General features: G+C 51.9%; 1 protein-coding gene and 2 non-coding genes across 10 annotated transcripts in view; all 3 read right to left on the reverse strand.

Moving 5' to 3' along the window:
* PRRC2B (proline rich coiled-coil 2B) overlaps positions 1 to 22819 on the reverse strand; it is a 70771-nt gene that overhangs the window by 4287 nt on the left and 43665 nt on the right. For 2 of the 8 annotated variants that reach the window (XM_023516118.1, XM_023516124.1), the window contains 17 exons: positions 21419 to 21635; positions 18708 to 20780; positions 17193 to 17398; positions 16381 to 16526; positions 15674 to 15815; positions 13667 to 13752; positions 13030 to 13218; positions 12721 to 12918; positions 12210 to 12296; positions 10828 to 10932; positions 10502 to 10694; positions 9579 to 9676; positions 8184 to 8311; positions 7455 to 7695; positions 5283 to 5441; positions 4426 to 4517; positions 1185 to 1266 (listed from right to left, as the gene is read on the reverse strand). In XM_023516118.1, the coding sequence (XP_023371886.1) occupies positions 1185 to 1266; positions 4426 to 4517; positions 5283 to 5441; positions 7455 to 7695; positions 8184 to 8311; positions 9579 to 9676; positions 10502 to 10694; positions 10828 to 10932; positions 12210 to 12296; positions 12721 to 12918; positions 13030 to 13218; positions 13667 to 13752; positions 15674 to 15815; positions 16381 to 16526; positions 17193 to 17398; positions 18708 to 20780; positions 21419 to 21635 (4442 nt within the window). The remainder of the gene's footprint in view (positions 1 to 1184; positions 1267 to 4425; positions 4518 to 5282; positions 5442 to 7454; positions 7696 to 8183; positions 8312 to 9578; positions 9677 to 10501; positions 10695 to 10827; positions 10933 to 12209; positions 12297 to 12720; positions 12919 to 13029; positions 13219 to 13666; positions 13753 to 15673; positions 15816 to 16380; positions 16527 to 17192; positions 17399 to 18707; positions 20781 to 21418; positions 21636 to 22819) is intronic. The other 6 variants (XM_023516121.1, XM_023516119.1, XM_023516120.1 and 3 more) reach the window with 6 other exon arrangements.
* LOC111726955 lies at positions 6358 to 6443 on the reverse strand. The gene has a single exon (XR_002774621.1). It is a non-coding gene; the product is annotated as a small nucleolar RNA SNORD62 (small nucleolar RNA).
* On the reverse strand, positions 9956 to 10041 carry LOC111726954. The gene has a single exon (XR_002774620.1). It is a non-coding gene; the product is annotated as a small nucleolar RNA SNORD62 (small nucleolar RNA).

A 22819-nucleotide genomic window follows, 5' to 3' on the forward strand; every position in this document is an offset into this window, starting at 1 on the left:
CAGATGAACCAGAAAAGAAAGTGACCCTAAGGCAGAAAGACCTGTTCAGATAGTTCCCACCACTCCCTTCCTGCTCCTGAGGTGCAGAGAAAAGCTACCCTGCCAAGTCCACGCCTTGGCTGAAGGACCAGAAGCAGAAATCACTCTCCTAATAAGGAAAAGTGGCTGCTCTGTTTCTGGCCCCTCCTAAGGGCAGTGATTTGGACAGGCAGAAGATACCGGGTCCTCTGCAAAGAATTCAGCAATGGCACACCTCAGGTGGACCCATTTCTGGTCCCAAGACTGATGAGAACCTTTTCAAATCAGTGCACCCCATGCCCTACAGGAAAAAGCCCCTTGGTGGCAATCCCAGTGGTGCTGAGGTGGGGTGGGGTCTCTGTGCACAGGTGCTTCTACCAGATCCCTGGCCATGATCCATTTACCACCCCACCCACCCCCACCCCCCACCCCCCGCCGCCTTCTGCTTCTCACTGCGGAGGCTTTCCCTGGGGCCCTAGCTTGACTGTGACATTCCCAATTGCCCTCCACAGTTAAATTTCACAGAGCGACCAGCATGCCTGCCCTTGCACAGTGGTCTGCACTCTGGAAGAAAGCTTTAGAAGCTCACTCTGTAAGATCCAGCTAGTGACCCCCAGGGGAACCAAGCGTGGAGAAAGAAAAGAGTAGCTAGCCTCCCCCCTCCACCAGCCAGTCATGTTGACTGGATTAAAAGCCCAGCCTTAGAGCCATAGTGAAGACCAGAATGCCTGCAGGAAAACAATGAGAAATCCTATTTATTATAAAATAGAAACACTGAACTTCACCTGGGATCCCACCCAGCCAGGACAAAGACTAGACACAGGGTGCTGGAGCCTCCAGCCTCTGAAGCTAACCCGCAGGCCTAACCAAGTCACCCAGACCACCTTCACAGCCCCAAATTGCTCAGGATGGTACACCTGGCATCACCTCCTTAGAGGAACCAGCATCCTCCCTTCTCTGCAGGACAAGGAAGGATCCAGATGCCCATCAAGAGGAGAAATGCCTTTGCAGGAGGGACTCGGGCTGCCCAGCTCCCTACTCAGATTGCTAGGGCATATCTGTGTATACAGAGAGTGCCCAAATAGGGTACACAGTCCCTCCTCTTTAGGCACTTGGAGAGAGGCCTAAGTGTCCAGGGCTGAAGGGTCTGGAAAGCCATCTTCTACCTGTTGAACGTAGTGTCCCTGCACAGAGCCCATGTTAACTGCTGATCCAGAGGGCTTCCCACTGGGGCTAGCAGAGCTAGGCCTGAAAAAACCAAAGGCAGGGGTTGAGAAACACAACGTGTCACCACAGACAAGGAGTCAAAGCCTAGCACAGGGAGGCAGCAGGAGGAAGGAAGGGCTCTTGGGCCAGAGACCTCATCTGGGCAGTCCACAGACATACAGGACAGAAAAAATCAGAGACCTAAGACAGTCAAGAATGCAGAAGGGGATAGGGGCTGGGGGTCACTGTCTACCCTGGCACGTCCCAGGCAGAGCTCCACAAACAGAGCAGGGGCTGAGGCCCCCACCATAGGCAGACACTGCTGTTGTCCTGTGGGGAGATGGACATTGACCCTCTCAGGGCTTCAAGTGCCTGGACCAAAATGGCAGGCCCAGACAAAAAGGTCGACAAGCCTAACACTAAGCAAGACTGCTGCCGAGTATTTGTGTTGTCTCTACTTTTAGAAAGGGGGGCAGAGGAATAAAAACGTGTAATGTAATTCTAAACGTGTCCCGCTGACCACTAGCAAGTTCCCAGGGATATTAATTAGATGTTCTGCCATCAGGTGCTGCATGCACAGCGGTAACCAGGACTCCTGATTCGCCCCCCCCCCACCAAGCCCCCTGGGATACAAGGGCCCCCTCGCTGTCTTACCAGGGAACCCTTTATTGCAGGATGGGTCTCTGCAGCCCTGTTTCCAGAAATCTTTGGGAAACTCTGTTTATAGAATGACACCAATTTCCTCAGGCTTCCAAAACAACATCAAAACAAAGGCTACAAGGTAAGACTAACATTTTCTAAATATTCTCCAAAAAATAATCTGCCCTTCCTACAACTAAATGGACACAAGTGGCTCTTGTCATGGGAGCTTCCATTCTCTGGATTTTGCCTCTTTGAGGAAGGCTCTGCAGGCAGACACTGCTAGAAACTGCTTACAGCAGCAGAGAACTACAGCATCTGTTCATATTGGAAACTTCCTTCTTTCACTTTTTTGTTTTTTTGGAACACAGTCTCACTCTGTCACCCAGGCTAGAATGCCGTGGCCTCGGCCTAGCTCACAGTAACCTCAAATTCCTGGGGCCAAGTGATCCTCCGGCTTCAACTTCCCAGGTAGCTGGGACTGTAGGCAGCTGCCCCCATACCCAGCTAGTTTTTCTATTTTTGGTAGAGATGGGATCTTAAGTCATCCAAGCTGGCATTATAGGGTAAGCCACCAACCCAGGCTCCAGCCTCCCAGAGTACTGGGATACAGGGTGAGCCACCACCCTGGCCTCCTTCCTTCATATTATATGCATTGTCTCATCCTGTTTCCATCTAACTTTTTTTATGTAGTTCACATGGCAGGAAAATAAAACATACTAGCAAAAATAAATGAAGCCAAAAGTGAAAGAACAAAAAAAAAAAAAAAAAAAATTTTTTTTTTTCCAGTTTACAGTTTTTGGCCAGGGCTGGGTTTGAACCTGCCACCTCCAGCATATGGGACCAGTGCCCTACCCTTTTGAGCCACAGATGCCGCCCCTTGTTTGTGTCAGAGCCTTAAGCTGTGGCCCTGGGTAGAGTGCCGTGGCATCATAGCTCACAGCAACCTCCAATTCCTGGGCTTAAGCGATTCTCTTGCCTCAGCCTCCCAAATAGCTGAGACTACAGGCGCCTGCCACAACAGCTGGCTATTTGTTGGTTGTAGCCGTCGTTGTTTGGTGGGCCTGGGCTGGATTTGAACCTGCTAGCTCTGGTGTATGTGGTTGGCGCCTTAGCCGCTTGAGCTACAGGCGCTAAACCAAGAACAAAAAATTTGTAGTAGCCTGTAGTCCCAGCTACTTGGGAGGTGGAGGCAGGAGAATCACTTGAACCCAGGAGTTGGAGGTTGCTGTGAGCTGTGACACCAGGGCACTCTACCCAGGGTGACAGCTTGAGGCTCTGTCTCAAAAAAAGAAAAAAAAAAACGTGGACAGGCTTGGTGGGTGACCCACACCTGTAATCCCAGCACTCTGGAAGGCCCCAAGGCAGGTGGACTGCCTGAGCTCACAGGTTCGAGATCAGCCTGAGGTAGAGCAAGACCCTGCCTCTAAAACTAGCTGGGTGTTGTGGCAGGCACCTGTAGTCCCAGCAACTTGGGAGGCTGAGGCAAGAGGATCGCTTAAGCCTAAGAGTTTGAGGTTGCTGTGAGCTTTGACGCCACAGCACTCTACCCCACCAGGAGCGACAAAGTGAGACTCTGTCTCAAAAAGCAAATAAACAAAAAAACAGAAAATGAGATGAAATGGGGGAAAAGTCACAAAAAGCCCTTTCTCTGGAAAGGTAGCTGAATGTGGTACACGCCATGGTGGAGGCAGACAGACAGGCAGGCAGAGCAATGAGGCACAGTGAGTGACTACAGCAAGAACAAGCTGGGACAAGGGCACCTGGCTTGTGGAGTGCTCATGGAGTGATCTCAAGGTGCCTGGAGCAAGGGCACTGTGGGTCACATGGGTCTGTCCCACTCATTTGCAAACATAAGGAGATCTCTAGGAGTCTCCCACACATAACAAAAGTTGAGTGAACAAACCCCTGGGGGCTAGAGCTGGAACGGGAGCAGGCTGCCCTCACAACCCGGCAAAGGTGAAAAGGCCAGAGCCAGAGGTTTTCCACTAAACCCAACAGAGCCGCCTCTGAACCCAGCTAAAGGGACCTGAGGCAGTTACGGGAAGCTGAGACAGATACAAAGGAGGCAAAAAGGTGCCAATTTATACTGTGGCAGGAATGGTCCCACAAGTCTAGCAATAAAAAGTCCCTGACAGGGTTCAGAGGGTGAACTAAGGTGAAAGAGACCCTGGTAATGGCCAGACTCCTCCCCTTGCCAAGGCGTCGCCTTCTCAGCTAATGGGTCCTGATCTTAAAAATCTGGTGACAAAGTTGAGTAGTCAGGAGCACAACTGGTGTCCATTAAAACATTAGCTATTCCTTTTCCTACTTTTCCTGAAAGTTCTGCAATCTTATTAATGATAATTAACAGCAAAACCACTCTCCTGATTCACCGTTTTCCTGTCGTTAACTGACACAAATGTGTGCCAACAGTGAAACAGCATGGTGACACATCAGCCTACAAGGGGATGAGATCTTGGTATCATGCGAACCACTCTCCCTGGGCCCACGGGATCTTCTGAGCCACATCTCCAGTGAATGCCCAGCTATCTGGCATTCAACCCCAGGGAATGTCTTTACCTGTAGGTCTGTGGTGACGTCACGGGCCCTCCTGCAGGAACATTCTGTTTACTGTCAGCAAAGTGGAAGCCTTTCATCTCCATCTGAGAGGGCTAAGGAGAGAGACGGAGTAGTAGTAACAAGTTGTCATGGGACAAGCCTGGAGGCAGCCTGGCCTTCACTAACCACAATAGGCCGGGAGGACACAGGCCCATGAGACGCTCCAGGGAGGTATCTTCCAAAAGAAGGTGCAACCATTTCCTTTCCAACCCAGACTCAAAAAAGGGCTTTTTTTTTGAGACAGAGTCTTATTTTGTCACTCTTAATAGAGTGCTATGGTATCTTAGCTCACAGCAACCTCAAACTCTTAGCTTTAAGTGATTCTCAGCCTTCCAAGTACCCGGACTATAGGTGCCCACCACAACACCAGGCTATTTTTAGAGGCAGGATCTCACTCTGACTCAGGTAATCCACCTGCCTTGGCCTCCCAGAGTGCTAGGATTATAGACAGGGCTTTTTCTTAGGAGGAACCACCACCACAGTATTTTTTCCTTTTTAAAGTTAGGAGAGAGAACTAATTATACACATCCAGGATGGACATCTGTGATGTCTTACCTTGAGGCCTCACATGTGCACCCTCCTCTTGGCTTAGCCCTATACACACCCACACTTGTGCACATTACTACCTGACACATGGACCAAAGAGTTCCTGATCTCGGGGTTCCGAGACTTTGTATTTGAGAAAAGCAGCATTCTGGTGAGGCCAGAGCCTACATCCCAAGCCACTGTCACCTCCCCCCACAGGGGTCTTAGCTCACTAGAAGAGGTTCATGAGACAAGGCTACGCCCAGAATCCCTAGCGGATGGGGTGCCATTACCTCTCTGCTGGTGTTCAGGACTGGCGGCTGGGACCCGGGTGGAGGAATCCTTCTGGGGGCCCCAACAGAGAGGCTCTGCCCTGGTGGCAGCTGGATAGATTGGGGCAGGATTAGCGGCTGTTGTCCAGAGCCATATCGAGGCAGTGGCATGGTCAGCTGCTGGACAACAAGGATAGTTAGGGAAGAAAGGTTCAAAATATGCACGCATGAGTGACTATACACTGCGGACTCCTACTTTGAAGGAATTTGAGCATAGCCTGTACATAACAGTAAACTTTCTAAATTTCTACTCCATCTATAGCGGGAACTGGCCAGGGCTGTACCCTATGGGTGGCAGAGGTGATCTTGCTGGAATGTCACAGGTGGTGGGAAAATGCACAAGACTAAGCTAACTGCAGATGCAGGTGTAAATGGTGTCAGTATGTGTCTCCTCTTTGTCTCTGAAAAGGCCTCTGTGCACTTCAGCTATTTTAGCTGTCATCCAGCAAGTCTGCTGAAGCACCCAAGGTGCTGGGGAAGCACCAGGGCACTCTCAGGCACGGGCAGTGTGTGGCACGCCAGACACAGCTGCAGGGGGCTCAGAGCAGCAACACACCACATGTGTGGGCAAGGAGGGAACAAGTAAGGGAAGTCAGAGAGCTTCTTGGGAAGTAATGGCCAAGTCCAGTCCCAAATGATGAAAGCTGCTTGGGAGTCTTTCTTTGTGTGACACAAACATTCAAGGTTCCTTTTACTGGTCTGTACCAACAGTGGTAGCAAACAGGGCCTAGCTGGACTCTGGGGACCCTGGAAGCACGTGATAGAACAAGAGTGGCTGCAAGGCTTTAATGACCAAAACAAGAAGGGCACAAGTCGGGAGATCAGCCTGGAGACCCTCAGCACAGGGAAACAAGAAAGCACCATTTTTTCTGTTTTTTGTTTTTTTGACTCTGCTGCCCCAGATGGTGAGCAGTGGTGCAATCACACCTCGCTGTAACCTCCAACTCCTGGGCTCAAGTGATCCTTCCACTTCAGCCTCCCAAAGTGTTAGGATTGTAGGCATGAGCCACTAGGCCTGGCAGAGGCCCCACTTCCGTCTCTCAGTCACTGTCCTCGTCATCTCCCTGCTATTGAGTCCACAGTGCAGGATTAGAAGGATCTATTGGAAACACATCACTGAGACTTGTGGTGGCCAGAGCCTCAGACACCATATTCCTCCCTGGAGCACTGACAGGAGCAGGATGGAGATGGCAAGAACATGCTGCCAGGTGGAGAGCACTGAACAGGGTGTGGCACAATCTGAGTTGTTTCAACTTGGACAGAAAGTGAGGTCCCAGAGAAGAAGCAGGGGATGAGTGAGGAGCCCCTATGAGAGCCTGGACAGCATGGTGGGTGCAGAGCAGTAGCTGGATTCTGAGTTCCTTTAAAGCTACAGCTGAGATGAGCTGCTGAGGGATCAGAGGGGCAGAGAGGGGCAGCAGGGTGCTGAGAAAGGCATGGGCTGGCAGCCAGGAGGGCTGGGAAGAGAACCGTTGTTTGCCGTGGTAAATCTGACAGACTGTGAGACAGCAGAACACTCAGGTGGGCTGCTGGAATGGGGATTCAGGGCCAGAAGTGATCAGAATACGATGGGACTTTGAGCCATGGACTAGAAAGAGTCCCAAAGTGGCAAAACGACCTTACAGACCAGGGAGAAAAAGGACAGCAAAGGAGACTCAGAGGCCTGAGGCCAAAACCGAGTGAAGAACATGGTTCAAGGTGGAAGCAGAGTCACCCTCAGAGACATCCAGTGCCACCCAGAGGCCTGGGGAAGGGAAGGCTGGAGCAGGCACTGGATGTGGCAATCTGGAGCTCACAACACTGTGAAGGGCACAGATGATGGTGTGGGTTTCAGAAAGGAAGATGGGAAAAGGGACACCGACCCCATTTCCACACCCACAGTACTTGGATGGCGAGAGAGGGGGCAGCCTCTGTTTGGAGGGGCTGCAGGAGCAGCTGTGCTCAGGGAGAACTGGGTGATGGGGCCATACAGAAAAGGCTGAGTCCTAACAGCTCAAGGATTTAGTCCAAGCTGAGCTTGAGCCTGCTGGCACGGTGGTCCCAAATAGCATGAGTCACAGACCAAGAAGGGGCAAAGGGAAAAGACAAAATCATGACAGGAAACTCATGCTGGGCAGTGACTGAAGTCCTGACCTGTGGGAGCTGAGAGTCCAACATCTGGGAGGCACCCAGACTTGCAGCCTGGCCAAGCTGGCCCTCGTAGACCAGGGCTTGGTTTCCACTCATGGTCTGGTAGGGTGAGCCAGACTGGGGCTTCACCATCTCCAAGGGCTGCATCCCTGGGAATGCCGAGTATGGAGGCTTCAGGGCTGTGCCCCCAGAGAGGATCATAGTGCTGGGTGGAGACAGGCTGGGGTGCATGTACACCTGAGACCTGCAAGAGTGACACAGGGTTATAAGGACACGGGGGGCGGGGGCAGGGGTCACAAGTGCAACAATCATCTGAATCCCCCCCCCCCCAAACACAGACCCTGGCCCCACCCCAAGCTTGGCCCAGAGGGCCTGAGATGGCCCAGGACTCGGCATCTGTAACAGCTCCCAGGTCCAGCTGATGGTGCTGGCCCAGGTACTACTTGCGCATCACTGGATTCAACAAACAGTACATCTACACTGTGCCAGGCACCACATGGCCACCATAACGTCCACAGCACAGGACATCAGATATGGGAAGAACAGGCGAACGTGGGAAGAGAGGGCAGAGGAGGGAGGGGCAAGGGAAGGAGGCAGAATGATACGGAAAAAAGGAAGTAACAAGGCCCACCACAGCCTCTCCCAGCGCACCATGAAGAATGGACTATGGAGTGGACAGCTGCACAGGGAAGGGGCAGAGGGGGTGGCCAGGGCTGGGGCTCACGAACTCACCTGAAGGGCTGCAAAGAGCTGAAGATCTCCTGAGACTGGGAGACGGGCAGTCCCCCCCTCAGTCCAAGCTGAGCTTGAGCCTGCAGAGACGTGTGAAGGGAGATCGGGATTTGCTGGGCAGCAGCAGCCTGGGAAAGGGAGGCCAGCGGTGACTGCAAGGCCCTCTATGATGGTCCCCACCTCCCTAGCCACCTCCACACAGTAGGTAGAAAAAGGCTCCGAATGTGCGTCCATCATGTCCTTCGGGGAAAACGCCTTACCCCTTCCCTTCCTCTTAGAATAAAGCCTATACTGAGAAATTGGTAGCAACCCCAAACCATGGTATGATCATTCCTACACTGGGGTTCAGTAGAGTAGCAAGAATGAATCCTAGCTACAAGGAATAGAGCTGAATTTAAAAATGTGATGTTAAATTTTAAAATATATATAAGGCTCAGCGCCTGTGGCTCAAGCGGCTAAGGCACCAGCCACATACACCTAAGGTGGCGGGTTCAAATCCCCAGCCCGGGCCCGCCAAACAACAATAATGGCTGCAACCAAAAAATGGCCAGGCGTTGTGGCGGGCGCCTGTAGTCCCAGCTACTTGGGAGGCGGAGGCAGGAGACTCGCTTGAGCCCAGGAGTTGGAGGTTGCTGTGAGCGTGATGCCATGGCACTCTACCCAGGAGGATAGCTTGAGGCTCCGTCTCAAAAAAAAAAAAAAAAAAAAAAAATTAAAATATATATAAGGAAGGTTATATGCAATGTGATCCAGTCACACGAGACTCAAAATCTAGCAAAACTAATATGATCTAATGGTTAAGAATACATTAAAAGACATCAGGACAGGCCATATCCTCTGCCCTCAAATCTGCACTTGGAATAGATTCTGCCTGTGAGGCCCACTGTCGTGGCATATGCAGGTACATGGGTCTCAGGGGTGGCCAGGCCCTTGGAAAGAACCGGCACCAGCTGTAGGAGGGAGATTTGAATCATTCCCCTGCAGCACAGAAAGTCTGCCCATCCTGCGTGACAACAAACACCTGTTCGTTTCTAAAACTACCTCTTTCTAATGCATCCATGCCTGGGTGTCTAGGCCTTTCTTCTCTTCATCAGAAGGATACCTGATCACCAAAGAAAATTCCATTTTAGCTAATCCCCCAGCTAGGACACAGGAAGGAGAACTTTGAGAAAGGATAATTAGGCAGAGTCTGGAACATGGAACTCCTTTCTTCTTCCTTGTCTCTCGTTGATTCATTCAACAAATACTTTCTGGCTGCCATGATATGCCAGTGGCTGGGCACCACACAAGAGGGGCACAGAAAACCAGACAGAAAATGAACAAATGAAGAGAGTAGTTATGCCCCCTGCCACATCTCCTCTCCCCAACCCAGGCCGCCGGGCTCACTACTGTCACCTGTTGGTAACTCTGCTGCTGAGGTATCGTTTGAGGAACAAGCCGGGGCTGACTTGCAAACACATGGCCGTCCAGGTACAGAGGCGGGAGGTGGCTGCCTAGAGACAGAATGAGGGAGGCAGGAAGGGATGAAGTGTTGCTATTTCGGCATGTCCCTCTCGGGGGGGGCGAGTGTGTGCAGGGCTGCTTGGTCCCTCATGCTTCTGCAGCACATACCTGCTCACAGCATACCTGGGACACATCTCGGGGAACTGGGCAGGCTATGAGGCGGCCCTCTAGGAGGGAAGTGGGCTCCTATTTACCTTCCCCACCTAACTAACCACCAACTGTCCCAGACACTCGGGAGGGCTACTCTGCTGTAACTGAGGCTGCCTTGGTCTCTCAGTCACTGTCCTCGTCATCTCCCTGCTATTGAGTCCACAGTGCAGGGTCAGAAGGATCTATTGGAACCACATCACTGAGACGTTGGCAGCTGCACCCTCATAATCTGTATGCTCTCTTGGGGCACCAATATAGAGCAGTGACAATAAGGACAAAAACAGCTACCTCTGATGTGGGGTTCAGCTGATACAAGCCCCATGGAGTATGCTTAGCTGATGGGAAGAAGCAGAGGCTCTGAGAGGCCAGCTGCTCTCTAGCAGAGGTGACACAGAATTGGCATGTGACCCAGGTGTGACTCAAAGCCAAGGCTGCTCGATCCTCTCCCTGGAGATGGGAAAGCCTGGCCATCAAGACTTGGTTCTGTTTCCAGTAAAGGGAAGCAGGACGTGTACCTCACCTGCAGCACCTGGGAAGCTATGAACCATCCAGCCTACAAACAAATCCCAATTTCTACACATTCCTCAAGCCCCGAGAAGGTGTTCAGAGCTTTTCTTGACAGTAACTGGAGAAGGCTTCTGAAGCCTGGCTTGGGGGTGAGATACCTGGCATGGAAGCAGAAGGTGCTACAGAGGCCACAGGCATGGGTGGCATAGAAACTCCACCAAAGGAACTGTAGTTGACCCCGTTGGAGGCGCCCACGGAGGACGAGGGCTGGATGCCTGAGCCAGCCCCTCCTGGAGAGCTCTGCTCTGGCAAACTGGGGGAGTTTTCCCAGGCTTTGCGTGCAGACTCCATCTGCAGAAGCAAGGGAGGGGAGGGATACAGATCACCAGGAGGGACAGTAGTGGAGAGGCTAGCTCCTCCCTCCTGCCTCTCCACAAGACAAAGCCCCCATGCAGGCCCCTGCCAAGCCCAAGGCTGGTGTTACCTTCAGAGTGAGGTCAGCAGTAGGGAAGGACATTGGGGAGAGGCCAATGGCCCTCTGGATGTGATGATCCCGCCGGAGGATGGGAATACTCTGTGTTAGCCCCGCCTGGAGAGGGGGGAAAGGACACCATGGAGCACAAAGCAATAGCGAAAGTGACATGCTCAGGCCGGGCATGGTGACTCACACCTATAATCCTACCACTCTGGAAGGCTGAGGCAGGTGGATCGCCTGAGCTCACAGGTGCCCTGAGCAAGAGCAAAACCCCGTCTCTAAAAAAACAGCCAAGTGTTGTGGCGGGCACCTGTAGTCCCAGCTATTTAGGACGCTAAAGCAAGAGAAAAGCTTGGGCCCAAGAGTTTGAGGTTGCTGTAAGCTAAGACGCCACAGCACTCTACCAAGGGTGACAAATGAAACTCTGTCTCCAAAAAAAAAAAAAAAAAACCCAAACAGTGACACACTCTTCAAATTCACCTATGACTTGTCCAGTTTGGGCCATAGGTACAAGACCACCAAGATGATCTTTACAGCAGCCAAGATCATTGTCTGGCTCCTCCAGAAAGCTGCCTTCCTCAATTTCCTCAGAAGCAGCCCATGGATAGTCATCTCTACACCCACACTTCCCCAGGCCCTCCACACAGGGACAATCACGTGCCAGCAACATAAAAACTGGCTGCTGGCTCAGCAGGCACCTGCCCTGTGGCTACCTTGGCACACTGAGAAAGAGGTCCCTGGTTAACAGGTGGGAAATGCAGCACCAGATAGACCCTCTGCCTGCAGATCTCGGGCACCATGGCATATGACAGCTGTTCTGAGAAATCTCAGGGTAAAGAAATTTGTTCAGCCCAGCATTTTCAAACATATGTGACCACAGGACTTGTTTTCTTTTTTGATACCTAAAAACATTCTGCAGCACTCATACTGCTTGAAATCCCTGGGTGGAGCTGCCCAGCAAGCCTTACTCACCTAGCATAGCCAGAGCCCCTATGCTACCAACAGACAGGACAGAGCAATGAGCAAAAATAACCCCCCAAGTAACCCATGACTGATGCATCTCCTAGCTCAAGTCCACAGGAGAGGGATAGGAGGGCTACTGGACTCTAACAGAGCCAGACTACAGGGTGCAGGGACCCTCTAGCAGTAAAGGTAGGGCCTCCCCAACTGTGCAGTGTGTGCCATTCTCAGCTTGCACCTGCCACAAAGAAATAAACCAGACCTTAGGAAATACAGTAACCCACCAATGGTCACAAATCTGGGCATGGAATATTTAAGCAACCTGCCTATAGACACATAGCTGGGTAGTGACTGAGTCACAAGTTAAACTCAGGACATCTTGTCTCTCTTCTTGTCCAGGGCCCACCAGCCAAGGTGAAGTGTGGACTTACATTACTGGCCAAGGCGTCCTGAAGTTTGACAACTGGATTTCCTGCAGGACCAGAGGCAGAACCGGGCGGCAAGCTGAAGTCAGAGTCCTAAAAAAAGGGGCCGACAGCTCCTAGAATCCTTCTGGCTCACCTTTCCCCTGAGGTACAACTCAAAACTCCACTAAACACCATTCACTGGGGCCACATGGGAGCAAGATGGCTAAATGTTTCCGGGCAGCATATGAGTAAGGGAGCCACCCTTACTCCTTTCTCCCTCCCACTGACCCCTGACCCCTGGACCGGCAGCGAGGACAGGAAAGATCACTGTCTGGGTCAGCTGAGAGCCAAGCTAGTATTGACAAGGCCAGCCAATCCCATCTGCCTGTCCATGACTCCTGGTCAACACTCTTGCCCTTGGATCTGGCTTAGCTTCCATTGTCCTATTCTTTCTACGAGAAACCCTATCCAAACCCCACTTCTCCATGGACCAAAGAGGAAAAATAAAGGGGGGGGGGGCAAATCAAAGCCTCACTTTAGGGTTGACTCCAAATTCAATGGGTGGCACAGGCAGCACAGAGTCCACGTGAATCTCTACCCCATTAACAGGTGGAACAACAGTCCCCTGCAGCCGCTCAGCCCCCTCCGAGCCCTTCCTGTTTTTCAGAGAACGCTCATTGCCGATAGGTCCTGGTCTGTGCTCCTTGCTCTGTCCTGAGCTTTGTTCTGAATCCTTAATGGAAAAGCAGAGAGGTAGAAACATGCTCATTGGAATGACCACAGCCTCTGGCCTCCATGTGCCCGGGGAAGAGAAGAGAAGACACCCAGGGGGACTTCCTTTTACCTTTTGCTCAGACTGCTTCTGAGCCTGCTCTTTGTGGCTGTCGATCTTGGGTTCCGCCAGGCTAGGCCCATTCATCTCTTCTGGCTTCAGAGTACCATATGGGGAGCTGCGCTGTGAGGAGGTGGCGGACGACTCACGGGACTCGGCACTCAAGTCTACACCACTATCCCCCTGGCTGCTCTTAAAACCCTGATGTGCAGAGCACAAAGTGGGTTAGAGCCCTGAGACACGGCTCCCCAAACCACCTAACCCCCACGAAATTTGTCCTAATCTTGACCCTAACCTGTTGGTGGTGCCTGAAAACTCACCCACAGCCAAAAGCATCAGCCTGCTCATGCTCAGAGTGAGTTCCTCCATGGTCCTAGACCAAGACCGTCTAGCTGATTTCACTTGTGACCCAAACCAGACTGAGTGACCACCAAGAAGGGTTCAAAGGAGGCCCTCATTCCCTCTCCCTAGCTGGGAGGGTGGGGGGAAGGCTTCCTCTTGATATCCCTTCTCTTTCTCCCACAATCCCGGACAGACCAGGAATCAAACTGAAAACCAGTGAGGAGCCAGGGTCTGTGGGAACAGCCTTGGGCAGGGTGGGACAAAGGGGGTCCATGACAAGCTAACCACGGTGACAGTGAGCGCACACCTCTGCGGAGCTAGGCTCAGCGCTGCTGAAGGCTGTGACTGCTTTCCTCCAGGAGTCACTGGCTGAGGCCTGCACAGGGAGAGCTGCTAGGGGAGGAAGACAGAGAGTCAGGGCACCAAAGAGGACTCACCAGACAGTAACAGATGAGTTTTAGTTTTAGACAACAAGTATAGGTAAAGCTTATAAAAATCTGATTCCCCTTACTGTCTACCCTAGCCTGTGTAGGACCCATTCATTAGCAGATGATACACAGGAGCCAATCTGAGAGCTTTACCCAACTTTCCAACGCCCAATAGACTTCATTAAACATGTCTCAGAAGTTTACAGATCATGTGCAGCAGCACACACAACAGCACCTTTTATTCACTTTGATTTGAATTATCCATCATTCCTTCTGCTATGTTACTCCTTTCTTTCAATTAAACTATGTATTTTTAGAAGTTGCAGTTCTCTAAGTCTTTAAAAGATCCAAGTAGGTATTACTCAAATTTTGTTAGCTCACGACCCCATGAGAATCTGACAAGAGCCATGGACCCTAAGCCCAGAAAAATGTATATTCACACAAAAATGTGCATGTTATTTTGAGACCCAGGGGCCCCCTGAAGGCACCCATGCATCCCTGGTTTGAACAACCAATGAGACACTGCAAAGTCCTGGAGGAACAGAGCTGACAGAAGGGGCCGACTCTTTAGTTTTGTACATACTGCTCAACCAGCCTGGTGGGTGGGCATTTCTGGACAATTTATATTGTGTGTGTATGATACCCATCACTCATGCACTCTACCAAACTTGCCATCATCTATGTTTCATCTAAAGATCATTGTACTTCCTTGCAATCAGAGTTGACTACTGTCTAATGTTATTTTGCAATGTATTAGAACCACGGTTTTCACCAGGAACATGAGTATACACTATGTGGGAACACTGAAAAAAGTCAAGTCCCAGAACCCAGAGTCCTGGGTGCTTGTCATGTGGCCCTGGGATTAAGTCACTTTACTCTGGAAGCCTAGGCTGCTTTGTATAAAAAGCAGCAAGGAACAGTTGATCTCTCCAAGTTCTACCACAAACTGTAAATGCCTTTAATTTGTCTATGCACCCTCAGGGTTCACAGCACAGGGCCCTGCGCAAAGAAGGCATTTAAAAAGAACCTGTTCAATTAAAATGGTTTTTATTTTATTTTTATTTTTATTTTTAATTTTTTTTGGAGACAGTGTCTCACTATGTTGCATTTAGTAGAGTGCCATGGCATCACAGCTCACAGCAACCTCAAACTCCTGGGCTTAAGTGATTTTCTTACCTCAGCCTCCCAGTAGCTGGGACTACAGGCACCTGCCACAATGCCTGGCTATTTTTTGTTGTAGCTGTCAATGTTGTTTAGCTGGCCTGAGCTGGGTTTGAACCCGCCATCCCTGGTGTATGTGGCTGGTGCTGTAACTACTGTGCTATGGGTGCTGAGCTGGCTTTGTATTTTAAAAGGAAAAGTTATCAGAAAAACAGCACTGGATCTAAAATTTAGAAAATAATTTCTCAAGGAAACAAATCTTCCAAAAGGTAAGATATGCTTTACCCAGGTTTGCCTTCCACAGACTGTTCTAGGAGTTTATAAACCTTCCCACCTGGATCAGGAAAGGCACATGGCAGCTAGGGGAGCTTTAGGACTCTTGCTGGGATCGCCATCGAAGATAAAAAAGGATGACTCCGACATGGCAAAGAAAGTAGATCCCATCCCCCGAGATCTCAGGTCATGTGGCTGTCCTCTTTCACATCACTGGACATAATGACTGGTCTACTCTTCCATCACATCACAGGCAACCAAATGTGTATTCCTGTCTGGGGGCTGCAGCAGCAAATACAGCTAAGCTGGCCCTCACCACTGTGGCTCAGAGGAACCCAACAAGCAGCTAATATTCCACTTGTTTGGCTCACAGGCAGAATGCCCCAAAGAAGAAAGCCCAGGTCTGGGAGGTCACCTCAGGGTAGCAGCTGACCAGACGTGCTGCTTCTCACCTTGGCTGCTGCTCTCCCAGATCTCAGTGCCTAGGCTGCTGCCAGGCATGGTCACATCGCCTTGTTCCAGGCACAAGTTATTTTGCTTTTTTGCAAATCTAGGAGGAATACGAGAGGAAAGACCTCGACCTTTGACAGGCACCTACAGGGGATAAAAAAAAAAAAGGCAATGTAGTCTAGCCTGAGGCATGAAGGCTGACAAATTCTCCCAAGAACAAGTAACTCACATACCAAAACCACACTACCCAAAATTGCCTGAGAGACGTTTGGAACCCATGTCCCCTAAGGCCTCAACTACAGAGAGTGCACTGCAAGGCCAAAGCAAACCAGGAAAGGGCCACCAGACACAGGGGTTATGACCATGTGTGTCCAGCACAGGGTTCCTGATCCCAGTGACTCTCTCCTTACAATCAGGCTAGAGTATGGGGTGGGGGGTAGGGGTTAGACTCGGAGGCTGGGGGAAAGTCTGAACCCTTGCTCAGCCACATTTCAGCTATTACCATCTTAGGACAAGTCACCCTCTTTGAGATTTGATTTTTTCCTCTGTAGAATAGTGGTATCACCATCTACTCCCACAGGGCCAGTGAGGACAGGTACTGTGGCATGATGCATGTCTAGTAAAGACTCCCTTTTTCACTCCCCTGCTAGCAGGAGCTACATGGGCTACATGGGGAGCCTGCCCTCTACCCTAGCACCCCGCCCCTCACCTGCACGGCCTGCTCCTTCTTTCTTCTCTCTTCCTCCAGCAGGCGGCGCTGCTTCTTGGTCAAGACTTCAATGAAGCCTTCACCCACCATACTGCCCACCTCACTCTCCTCTCCAGGGCTGGACCCACAATTTTCAATGATGGCATCTGAACCAAGATTTCATGAGAAGGGATGGACAATGTTTGCATTCATCAGAAGGCAAGAATAACCCAATTCAATAGCCACCTGGCATCTGGGAACAGGCTCAGCTCAGAAGGCAGGTAGCACCTGGGTCTGCACAAGTGTGGCCTGATTTCTGCACCTCTCTCACATCTTCAGGGATCTAATACACTGTTATTTCAAACCAAAGAGGTCTAAGTACCACTATAATTAAGAAAACTGGGCAGGCGCCTGTGGCTCAAAAGAGTAGGGCATCGGCCCCATATACCGGAGGTGGTGGGTTCAAACCCAGCCCCAGTCAAAAAAAAAAAAAAAAAAAAGAAGAATGTTAAGAAAACTGTCTTGAAGGGCACACTTAAATCCCAGCTTGGCTCCAACCAGCTATGTGACCTTGGACACGCTACTGAACCTCTCTGGGCCTTAGGCTTCTCTTCTTTAAAACACCATAGGGTCTTAAGGGGATTCAACAGGCTCTGAGCAACCAGAGGGCAGAAATCTTATCTGTGTGGTCCAATCCTGCATCCCCAGAACTTAGCCCAGCACCTGCCCAGGGTAGTTGTCAGGAGCAGTAAACATGCCAGCTCCCAAGACCGCTGTGGTCCCCAGTCCTGCCTAGGTTCTTCCCTCTACAGATGAAAGGGGACCAGACTCACTTCCATAGTTCAGGTCAAACTGTTTCATGGTCTCTCCCTGCTCTCCTGCCCTCTGAGCAGCCAACTTGGCCTCTTTCTCTGCCTTCTTACTGGAGGCTTCAGAAACATCAGTGCTGGCATGGGCCGCCCGATCCAGGCTGCAGGGTGAGTGGCTGCTCCCACTGCTGCAGCCACTAAGGCCTCCAGGCAAGGCCTCATCTGGGGATCTATGGAGGAAAGAGAATGTTGTTAACTCAGAAACCACCAGAGGGAGGTGAAGAAAAGAAGAGGAAAATCGCATATGCACACATAAACACAGTACCCTGACTACATCCATCTCTTCACTAATCCCTTGGCTAGGGAGGAGCTACTCCTCAGCAGCAGAGGCCTGTGTGTGTACCACATGGAATCCCACACCCTGCCCTGCTGGCACATAGCCCTACCTGCTCCTGAGGAAGTTGGCATTGCCAGCTCTTTCCCAGGAGCTCCTTCTGTTCATCCCCGCTGCAGGGTAGCACAGTAGACTACAGCAGGGAGAGAAATGGAGGGACACGCTCAGGACAGAGCTGCCGATCTTCCATTCTTTCCCAGGAGACTCAGACTAGCAAGGGGCTTGGCCCCGCACAAGGCTCTTTGGGCAGAAATCTAAAGCAAAGCCAAGTCCTGGCATCTGGGCCCTGGAAAGCTAGGCAAGACCAAAGCCTTTAAGAACCAGCATTTGTCCGTGGCTCCTTTATGGGAGACAGAAGCAGCCCCCAATTCTAAATTCTGTGCCTTGAATTCTGAGGAGGAGGGAACACGGCAAAGCAATCTTCCCCAGTACACTCTGAGGCAGGGAAGGCCTCTGCACAGCCTTGCTTCCCCACTTGAGGCATGAACTCTGGCTATCAATAAACCCTGCAGCACAACTGGCCAAGAGTCAGCACCGAACACAGACCCTCCTCTAGGAAGTCCCTTAATTCTGTATGTGAGGAAAGACACATAGGCCTTAGGCAGCCTGCTTCTTTTTCACCTGCTGGGCCCCTACTGTGCTGAGGTGGCAACCCCGGCAGCAGTGCTTTGTCTCCTCACTGAGGAGGACAGCCACTTGGGAAGAGTCACCTCTGCACAGCCAGAAGGCCAGCAGTGCCCCCAGACCCCTGCCTAGCAGCAGCTCCAGAGCAGAAGGATCTAGTGGATGGACCAAGGCTCACCAGGCTCCAAGCACAGACAGTGCCCCTCTGTGCAGCAGCCCCTGGAGAGGTTCCAAGGACACTTACAGAGGCTGAACTCTGGGGCCAGGCGCCAGGACAGCTGCCACAAGAGAACTGAGGGGAAAAGGGGCCATCTAGCTTTAGCTTTGTCAAGCCACAACACCACCACAAGAGAAGCAGACAAGCAATGCAGGAGCGAGTGATGGAGACACTCACACACAATGGCCTTTGGGGCAGGCGCCTGCGGAGCACCTGACCCATGGCTGGCAGGCATGCATGAATTCAGTGCTGCTAAACATCACAACGACAACAAAAAGGGCCTGGGATGGTGTTCTGGTGTTACCTTTTGGCTTTCAAAGGCGTCCCATTCTGTTGGCTGTCATAACGGGGGGAAGTGTCACCACCACCTGGCCTAACAGACTTCTCCCCAAACCCTCCCGGCTCCAGCTTTCGGCTCTGTCTGTCAACCAGGGGTCTCTGGCTGGAGAAGCTCCTCTTGGCCAGCTCCTTCTTCTCACCCAAACTGGCCCCGGACAGGCCAGCATCCCCCTGGGGGTCAGGCTCAGCCCCATGGCCTTCTCGCCGCTCACGCCGCTCACTGAAGTCGCTGCTCTCGGAGGCCGTCTCCCATTCCTCATTGGCATGGTCGGAGGAATTCTGGTAGGAGAGCTCGGGGGACCTGCGACCTACGGTGCTGCTCTTGTCCCCAGGACAGAGTTTGGCCCTGCTTGGCCACTGACCCGCCAGCACGTGGGGCTCCTCTTCAGGCCCCCACAGGCCCAGTGACTCACGCTCTTGCCGGAGGCGCCTGAAGCGGGGGGGCTTGTCTTGGCGTGGGGGGCGCCTTCTCCTGAAGGGCCGGTTCTCTACATTTTCAGAATCTGCCACGTGATCATCTTGGAAGAAGGACCTCTTGTCCTCCAGGCGGCCATCCTCAAAGGGCCTGCTGCTGAATGACTCAGAGTGCCGGCAGGAGTCTGGGGTGTAGCCTCTGTCCATGGGCCGCCGGGTTCCACATGAGTCGGAGGCACCATACTCCTGCCAGGGGCTGCCGGGGCTCTTGCTCTGCCAATGAGGGGACTCTCTAGAGATGAAGGTTCTCCGCCCATAGCCACAGTTGCTCAGCCGTGGAGGAAGGGCTCGCCCAAAGGCCCGAGGGCCTCGGCTCTTAGCGTCCAGACCACTATGGTCCTCAGAGTACACCTTATTAGATCGCCAGGAATCCCTGCAGTCGCCTTTCTTTGCAACACCATCCTCCCTCTCCAGGAGCAAGCCCTGGTTCCCAGTCTCACAGCCCCTCTGCCGGCGCCGCTTGGGCAGCTCTTCATACTCTGAGCCCTCGCTGTGCGTCTCACTGGCAATCCTCCGCCGGGGCTTGGCTCTGGGGCAGTCTTCCGGCTGGGAGAACTCACGGAGGCCCCGGCCCCGGCCACATCGCTGGCTGTTGCTGTAGATACTGCGAGTCCCCAGACCCCCCCCACCACAGAGGCTGCTTCCATTGCCACCAGCAGGCCGACCACGAAAAGTGAACTCTCTGAAACCACGGCCTCGGCCCCGGACCTGCCCTCTGACCCCAAAGGCTTGCTCCTCATCAATAAAGATCCAGTTATTTCTCTTGGTCGGGGGAACATCACTGGATTCTCGTGAGGGTCTGTTTTCCCAGGACTTGTCGGGCTTCTCATCCTCTTCAAGCTTATTGGCCTCATGGCCAAAAGTAGCATGGGTGGGAGCCTTGTCCTCTAAGGTGGAGGGGGAGGAGTTGGCCAGGGTGGAGTCGTTCTCTTCATCCTCATCCTTCTCCACCTTTCCAACCTGTTCCTTCTCCTTGGCCAGCCGGTCCTCCCCGAGCTCCTGCTTCATCTTCTCCAGCTCTTTCTCCTTATCTTCTACTTTGAGGGCTTTTAGGACGGGTTTCTTAATGGGGCCTGACCTTCGAGTCCTGCCTGTCTGCTCCTGCTGCTGGCTGCTGGAGCTCCGAGGTTCAGGAGTCCACTCAGGCTCTGCAGACGGCTGCTTGTTGGGGCTCCCATCCTTTTCCCAGGAGATATTAAAGGAAGGCCCCTCCTGGGGCGCCTCCTGCTCAATACCACGGGCTGTGTCAGTGGCCTTTGGCTGATGACTAACGTCCCAACTGCCATACTCTGGCTTTTTCTCCTCTGGGACAAAGTCAGGCTCCAATGGGGAACACCTGAGGTTTTGAGTATGACCCCCAGGAGCACCTGCTTCCTGAACACTTTCTTGGGGCAGAAACAAAAGCTCCTGGCCTATTCTCTGAGAAGAAATACAGCTGTCAAAGTCTGCTGGGGCCTTCTTGTCAAAAGCACTCAAGTACTCCTCCCCTCTCTCCTCAAAGAGATCGCGCTGGGCACCTATGCCCCCGGACCTTCCCGGTGAGGCAGAGTAAGAGCTTTCATTCCTGAAAAGGAACCAGAAAAATCAGTCAATGTGATTGGAGCCTGGTTCCTGGTTTCCATGCTGAACACAGAGCTTAGTTTTAAAAAGAAAAAAATTTTTTAAAAAAGAAAGAAAAAAACACAAGCACCAACATTTGCTCTATCTTTAAACACGGTTCAGAGTGGCTGGGCCATGTACTGGTGGTGGCCCCTGTAGTCCGTGAGAGTGAAGAACGCAGTGGCCGCGGGTGGGTGCAGCATGCCACCCTGGAGACAGCAGCAGGGCAATCCTCAGTTCAAAGAGCAAGCTGGAGCCTGGGAGTCCGTGAAGAGTCAAGGGCACTGGGATGGCAGGGCTAGCGTTGTTTACTTTCACGGGAAGGAGCCAAGACCAGCTCTTGACCCCACCTGCCCTGCGAGGCCCCCACCCACTTGCCAGGTACTCGAGGTCCAGTGGCCCTGGACTTCTCCATCAGAGAAGAGCCTCTCACACAAAGCGCTCGAGTAATCCTCCTCACATTCTCCTCCCCAGAAGGCACTGCCTGCCTGTCCCTTTGGGGGAGCCTGTCTCCCACGGGCACTACCTCTCCCCAAGGCCCTCTCAGTCAGGACCTGGAGTCTCCCTCCAGTGGCAAGGTGGTAGGACTAGGTTTCATCTCACCTGACATGCATGTCCACAGCCAAAGTGTCACTAGACTTCGGGTGGGGAATCGAGTAGCCTTTGTTCTGCAAGGCCATGTATCCCTCTGGGCTCCACACAGGAGCCGGATCCATGGTGGTCACCTTTCTCTCTTGGAGTGGGGGCACACAGTTCTGATCCTCAGAGCGACAGCCAGTCCCACCGAGAGGGTCTTGAGGTGCCATGGGTTTTATCAGTCCTGGGGAAGGCAAAGGCTAGAGTCTGTCATTTTATGGAGAGAGGCCTACCCAATCTCAGGGTCAAGGGCTCAGGGCAGACCTGTTAGCCCCAACTATCATAGGCACACAGAGCCTGCCCACTGAAACACCATGGGATTCCTATCTCTTCTGACCAGAGAACCGTACTCATGCACGCAATCTGAACTGTCCCAAGGCCTATGAAGTCTACCCAGACTACCACCATAACTTCCCTGGAAGGAGCAAGGGAAGCACGCTGGAAAACATACCCTTTCATACCCTCACAGGACAGGTGATGAGGCCTTTTTGGACAGGGCAGGAAACTGCAACTGAGATGACCCTTCAAATAAAGACCTCTAAAGGGCTACTGCTTCAGAAAGCATAGTAGACAAACATACACCCTTTAGTAGTGGGAATTAACTAGAAAGTCTGTCTTGGCCTAGGACAGAAAAAAAGCACTGACAACTATCCCCCACCAACCCAAAACAATGTGCTTGCTTTCGTAAGGCCTGCGATAGGGAAGAGTGCAGATGTCTACTTCCCACAGTGGTCCAGAGGCCTCCCATGTTAACATAAAAGGTGGTTCTGGACTGGCAGAAGAAAACCCAATACCACACTGGAAGGATATATATGGCTCAACACCAACCATACTGGGTCCTCAGTGAAAAAACTGGTAAAACTGAACTTGCCATCCCAACTACCAGAACACATGTGGACAATAACCCACCACCAGTTTGCAGTGATCCCCAGGACAAGATGCCTCCACAAGAACTTGAGATAACAGAATAATCTGTTAAACACTAGAGAATCATACGTAACACGATTAAAGCCATAAAAGGGATTAAAAACTTAAGAAAAATAACAAACACCCACCCCCTCAAAATGAACAGATTGTAGAAACAAATTCCAGTTACCAAAATTAAAAGGCTACTTGGGATAGTAAGAAAGCAGATTAGACACTGCTAGACAGAGAACTGAACTAGAAAACAGTTCTGAGGCAATTTCCCAGGGGGCAACACAGAGATAACCTCTCTTTCATATATTCTTCCTCATTTAAGACACATGGGGGGCTCGGCGCCTGTGGCTCAACTGGCTAGGGCGCCAGCCACGTACACCTGAGGTGGCGGGTTCGAATCCCCAGCCCGGACCCGCCAAACAACAATGACGGCCAAACAACAATGACGGC

The sequence above is a fragment of the Otolemur garnettii genome, unplaced genomic scaffold (assembly GCF_000181295.1).
Source record: "Otolemur garnettii isolate 467f Iridium unplaced genomic scaffold, OtoGar3 scaffold00087, whole genome shotgun sequence".
NCBI lineage: Eukaryota > Metazoa > Chordata > Mammalia > Primates > Galagidae > Otolemur > Otolemur garnettii.